Source organism: Cebus imitator, unplaced genomic scaffold (assembly GCF_001604975.1).
Source record: "Cebus imitator isolate Cc_AM_T3 unplaced genomic scaffold, Cebus_imitator-1.0 Scaffold138, whole genome shotgun sequence".
Taxonomy (NCBI): domain Eukaryota; kingdom Metazoa; phylum Chordata; class Mammalia; order Primates; family Cebidae; genus Cebus; species Cebus imitator.
This window is the reverse complement of record NW_016107453.1, coordinates 3,887,191-3,893,583: the sequence shown is the minus strand read 5'-3', so window position 1 is coordinate 3,893,583 and position 6,393 is coordinate 3,887,191. Positions and strand designations below refer to the sequence as shown.

Below are 6,393 nucleotides of genomic sequence, written 5' to 3'. Positions count from 1 at the left end.
CAAAAAAAAAAAAAAAAGAAAAGGAAAGGAAAAAGAAAACTCACTATCCCTTAAGGTGCTTGAGCTGTCTACAGATACTTCTACCTATCAAAAAAAGTTATTCCTTAGGCACATTTTGGATCTTCCTGCAAACTCTAAGCTCCATAGCATCTCAAGTAGCCTAGAATTCTAACTGTGAAATACAATAGAGCCTCACAACAGCAAACTTTCTAAATGATGCAAGAGAGCTTTAAATAACAGCAAAAGGCTGTTCTTCCTGCTCCCATTATGTTTACCATGACTGTGCTGGAGTGAGAATAGCAAGGGCTTACAGGAATTTATAATGGTTCCTGTGCCTTCAACTTACCAAGTCTCCTACCAAGGAACAGTTTTCTGTCAGAGAGAAGATTCTGCCCTCCCTGCTCAAAGGCGTCCATGCCAACTAGATTTCCCTGTAGCTCTCTGGGAGAGGTCAGGCCTACAACAACCTTCTGCTCCAAGAAGGAAGATGTGGCTGTTGTTGGATTTAAATACATGATCTCTGTTCCGCAGAGCAGTGCTACTCACAGTGTAGCGTGAAGAGCATGCTGGCTTAGGAAACATTTTGTTACTAAGCTGTGACAGGAAAAGAATACTGAAAAGTTAAGTGTTTAGAAATGTTGCAGCTATTTAGTGCAACTCATGTTGACTAAACTCATGACCTGAGATCAGACCCCTTACATGCTGTTGAACACTCACAGGGCAAGTCACGTGTGGTATGACCTACATATTCGTCCCTTGCAGAAGGACCACACCTAGGTCTGCCATGGATTGAAAATAATAAAGTTCTTCACTTCAGATAACTTAGGTTTAGAGTTGAATCATGTCATTCTTTCCCATACTCTTCAATTCCCCCGATGAATTAAAGAACTCTCCACACTTTCTCCATTTACCATGGATGAACTGAACGTTGGCTTTGTTTTTGACTTCCATAAACCTCAAATTCAGTTTTCTAACGATTTACAACACTCATTTTAATAAAATCTAAATACGATGAAAAAAATGTTATTTATGAAATTTTTCTATGTGAAGGCTGATTCCTATTTTGTGTTAATATAAAACTAACTAGCAACCTACCCCAAGGAATAATATGAGTCCCTGAATAATAGCTGTATTTTCAAATGTAGATAAAATAAGATTAAAATCATTCTCAAAAGAATTTTGGCAATATAGACATCCACCTGAACCAAATAAGCATGGTACAGTGGAAAGAACATTGAATTAGATATTGGGAGTCCTGGAGTCCAGAATTAGCTCTGATATTAACTTGCTTTGTGGCTTTTTGAAGTCTCCAAGCTTTCTGAACCAAAACTTCCTCCTCTGTGAAAGCAGCAGTTTGTATGAGCTGATCTCTAAAGTCTCTGACAACCTTAAAATTTTACACTTCAAAGAAAATTATTTTCCCTTAAGGTAGTTTCCTGATGGAAGAATAATTTTCCCAGCTGTGCATTTACTGCCAAAGGATAGACTGACCTTTCTGCACTTGTATGAGTAGCTCTTTTATTAGAAGTTTAGCATTATCAGACTTTGCAAGGCTGAAATCACACAACAAATGAAGCAGTAACCCTGACCCCCAAAATACGCCTTTGTCATGGGCACATGAGCTACAATTTGCAGATATCTCTGGGGCTGTGGCATAACTCACAGGGGCCCAATATGACAGAATGGGCCCAATAAAATTCCAAATATCTATAAGGTACTGTTTATTGAATTGTCATTTGTCTCACAAGACCTTTCTCAGGGGGCTTTTCAGATGCCTAACAATCTGAAATAAAGCCATCTGTCCTCCCCTAACTCATAAACCCTATGGTATTAACCGAGGTCCTAAATAGAGGTTAGAATTGAGTGGCCCCCAGGAACACTTGAGCATGAATAACCACGATAGAGTTGACTCCACAGGTATTCTATTTCTTGCTTATGGCCCAAAAACATGTTTTAAGCTTTCCCGCACTCCTGAGATGATGCATCCTGTCCCTGCCAAGGGATCTGTGTAATGTGTGTGAGCCCTGCGTATAACTGTGGTAACGGGGATCAGCTTAAAAATACCAATAATGTCTTTCATCTCTGAAATAAATGGAGGAGAATACTGATGCAAATGAAGACAAATTCAGAAAAAAAAATGGAATTGTATGGAAATTGCAGAGGAAAATGCAAAATATCTAATCATAGATCACTATTCAAATGAATGGAAAATTCATATTTAAGCAATATGAAAATGTAGGCAGTATACTTTAGCAAAGAAAGTAAGATAATGAGGCAGTGGTACATATGTATATGTGCATATATTACATAACATATATAATTTATTACTGAATCTATCAAAAAGCTGAAGAACATGAGAAAAGACAAACATATTAATAGAACACTTTGAAATAATATATGTAGTCCTCATCTAAAATATGATTGCAATTAAAATTATATCTCTAAAAAGGCATATAAATACAGTATGAAGATTTTTGTTATCTAAATTTTAATTTGAAAAGAGCATTTACATTCTAGTTTTTCTACAAAAGAGAAGAGTGAATGACAGTTTTCTCACAAATAAAGCAGAGGAAGCCAGTGATTTACCCCAGGGCTAGGAATGCTGGATCAGGGATTGAAACTTACATACCGGGAAACAGCAAAACGGCACCTGCTGGAGTTGAGTGATTGAAAGGAAAATGGATTCAATGAACAGAGTCCTGGAGTGAGCTAGTCACCCCTTAGCCCTGTGGGCCATGATGGCTTGTTCTTAAGTGGTCACAGTTCATTAGGCAGGTGCTATTATTGATACCAACGTTCTTTCTTCCCCAACTGAAAGCAACAAAAGGACCTTGCACCAATGTCTTGCATCAATCGGTCAAGGTCTCCATGCAATAGCTGCCTCAGTGCCTCCAAATGCTGTCCAATAGTGAGTAAACTGGGCTCTTCTCAGCTACAAAACTGAAGCCTTGTGATCATCAACTTTGACTCCCCCACCTGCAGAGGAAGTGTCCTCCCCATCATTATCTGAACCACTGAGACTTTGAATACCTTTTGGTCATATTTTTCCAGCCCTCTTCTGCTGGTGAGTGTGCTTTCTTTCCCTGCAGAAATCAAAAATCTCTACCTATGAGAAGATGTGGGCTTTCATGAGCAGCAGGCAGCAGACTGCCCTGGTAAGAAACAGTGACGAGGGCATCCAGAGAGTGCTTACCACAGACTACGCGCTGCTGATGGAGTCCACCAGCATTGAGTATGTGACGCAGAGAAACTGCAACCTCACTCAGATCGGGGGCCTCATTGACTCCAAAGGTTACGGAGTGGGAACGCCTATTGGTAAGAGGGGCAGATGTGAACCAAGACTGAGACGGAGAATGTCAGTTACCGGTGTGGAAGGAAATGGGCTCAGGGTTCTTTATTCCAAATTCTGAGAAGGTCTACAATGCCTTTAGTGAACAGTGGAAATATCCATATTGATCAGAGACATAGTCTGAATTACAGATTCCCTGATATTTAACTTAATATACTTTAGCCAATGTTTCTTTCAAGTTTTACTAATGTACGTTTAAGAGTATACAGATTTTATTATTTCACCCCCAAATATCTTAAACAGAATATGTTTCTAACTAATCCTCTTCACATTGTTTCCTTCAATACCCATATATGCCTATGTAATGTATCTGCCTTAAATTAGAAGAAAGTTGATTCTGCATATGGATAGCAAAAGTTAGAGGACTAGGGTTTCATAACGATAGATGAAAAAGCAGGGCTATATCAGTCAAAAGCAAAAGGATAAAGATAAAATTATAAGTATAATCTGCTGAGGCAATGCAATCAATGACAACTATGTAAAACCTCCAAATTCCTTAGTTCCATGTCACTGCTCTCCTAGGAATATTACTGCCTAGGTATATGGACCCATATAGCAATGAATTGTATGTCTATAAGAGACATGAATAGAATTCAATGGGTAATTAGTGATTTCCTCTCCATAGAAAACTCCCTACTGTTTCCCTCTCTATAGAAAACTGTTATCATATAAGGTTCTGGTATAGTGGGAACCTGCTTTTCTCAAGTGAGCCATTGGTAATTTGTTAATAAGCATTCCAAAGGAGAGGAATCAGGGACTGTCTAGACTACTGGACTGGTCCAGAAGTCACAGCTCACAATCAAGCCAGATCATTAAGGGCCTAAGGTAGATTTTATTTGCTTGTTTCTGCTAGTATCTTTGTCATTCGAAAGGAATGATCCAATTTGACTCTCCACATCAGGCAGGGATCACAAACAGAAATGTTTACAGAGGCCAAGCACATATCATAAGTGAGCAAAGCATGCTTGTGCCAGGAGGTAATAAGGAATGGTAGCAACTATGGAAAATTACAGATCACATGACTTACCTAAAGGAGACAGCTGCCTTTCAGGTCAGATAGTTGTAGACATGTAAGAGTTTGAGAAAAAGATTGTGGAATATTCCATTTTCCAAGAAAAAAAAATCCAGATTTTAAGTGAACTCTCCTAATGTTTTTATTTAGCAACAAATTCATTAAAAAAGAAAAAGCTGTACTTCATATAATCAACTTTCAATTAATATGAATATAAGTAATCAGATAAAGTTCAACTGTCTTCCACATTTACCATGAATACACAGCTAATTGGACTTTCTGCTATCTACCTGGTATTAGAAATACGTGCTATGGTTAACTTTAGTATTATTATCATGTCCTCTAAATAAATTTTCTGCAGAATGATTGGGCTAGAAGATTTACAACTACCTTCTTGCTTCTTTATTTCCAATAACATTTCCTCATGAAAATACTAATATTGCTAGTGAGGTGTATATTTTCCCCTAAGTGGTAAGCTCTCCTATAACTTAGTCAACATGTTTTGTAGGAGGCTCAAGGGATCATTTTGCACTGGCTTACAGGATATTATGCCTCTTTTTGACTTTAAAAACAATGTGCTATTTTCCTAACCAAGCTTTGCCACCTCATTTTTGATAATAAAGGTGAGGGAAGTTAGATGCTATTTTTTATACCTCATCACTGCTGATTTTAATGGGTCATAAATCAGACAAGAACAGCAAGAGCAGGTACTTTTGCCTGAATTTTTGCAGAATCAAGACCCTCATAGAGGAGTAACTGTAGTTCCTTAGTAGAACTAACTCTAGACTAAACTATAAAGTCAAAAATTGGACTTTTGTCATTCTATCTCCCACCTCATAACCCTACCCCAACATATTTCAACACTCCTTTTTGGCACCAAAATTTGTGTCTGGTAATAATGATTTAAAATAATAATGTGTATCACCCCTCCTGAGAACGTTTGCACTTTAACATGAGACGTTTAATTGGCATCTCTTTTACCACATGGAATATAACTTGAAAGCTAAAATTTCTGATAGTACAGTGAGTTACGCAGGGCTGGGGACAGGAAGGAACAATGCACTTCTTCCTACCACATTTCTAAATGAATGCAGCACTTTGAAAATCGCTGCCTGCTTTCATGTGAATGAAGCTGACCTAGTGATGAGTACCACTAACATTAAATATATATTTTATATATATGTAATACAGAGAGATCCAAAGGTACCCATTCAGTCTCCTTTTGGCCAACCTCACCCAAATTCCAAAGTTGAAAAGCCTTCCCCACTTCCTAGATAAAAAGAAATATACTCCAGGAATTTTTCTTAGTGGTTATAAGCCTGTCATGCTTTTAAACCAAAAACAAAGAAGGAATAATTGGAACAGATGGTAGACCTCACAGAGTATACATCCATTGAGAATACAGCTGTTGGAAAAATTTGTGAGATGTTTCTTTTATGATGAATTGACTCTTTACAAAAGATCAGTTGCTATTCAGGAAGACCTGTGAAATATATATATATATATATATATATATATATATATATATATATATGATATAATAAATAACTTCCAATGTCTTTTAGTTCATTTAAGCAACAACAATAAAAACCTGAGTTAATATATATTTAGATATTAAAAATTCTCTACACACTTCTAGTCTTGTCCTGACTAATTCCCTCATGGTTCCAAACCCCGTCCCACAGTCAAAGATTGGCAAAGTCACAACACAAAATTGAAGACTTTGCCTCTTAGAGACACTCAGGACAACAGCTCTGGAAGCTTACCTCCTGAGAGATTTAAAATAAAACTCTGAGGCCAGGCGCTGTGGCTCACGCCTGTAATCCCAGCACTTTGGGAGGCCAAGGCGGGCAGATCACGAGGTCAAGAGATTGAGACCATACTGGCCAACACAGTGAAACCCTGTCTCTACTAAAAAAATACAAAAATTAGCTGGGCATGGTGGCATGTGCCTGTAGTCCCAGCTACTCAGGAGGCTGAGGCAGGAGAATTGCTTGAACCCGGGAGGCGGAGGTTGCAGTGAGCCGAGATT

General features: G+C 38.1%; 1 protein-coding gene across 8 annotated transcripts in view; it reads left to right on the top strand.

Moving 5' to 3' along the window:
- Positions 1 to 6,393, top strand: part of GRIK1 (glutamate ionotropic receptor kainate type subunit 1) — a 388,898-nt gene that overhangs the window by 361,537 nt on the left and 20,968 nt on the right. For all 8 annotated transcript variants that reach the window (XM_017541943.2, XM_037743256.1, XM_017541947.2 and 5 more), the window contains one exon: positions 3,090 to 3,315. In XM_017541943.2, the coding sequence (XP_017397432.1) occupies positions 3,090 to 3,315 (226 nt within the window). The remainder of the gene's footprint in view (positions 1 to 3,089; positions 3,316 to 6,393) is intronic.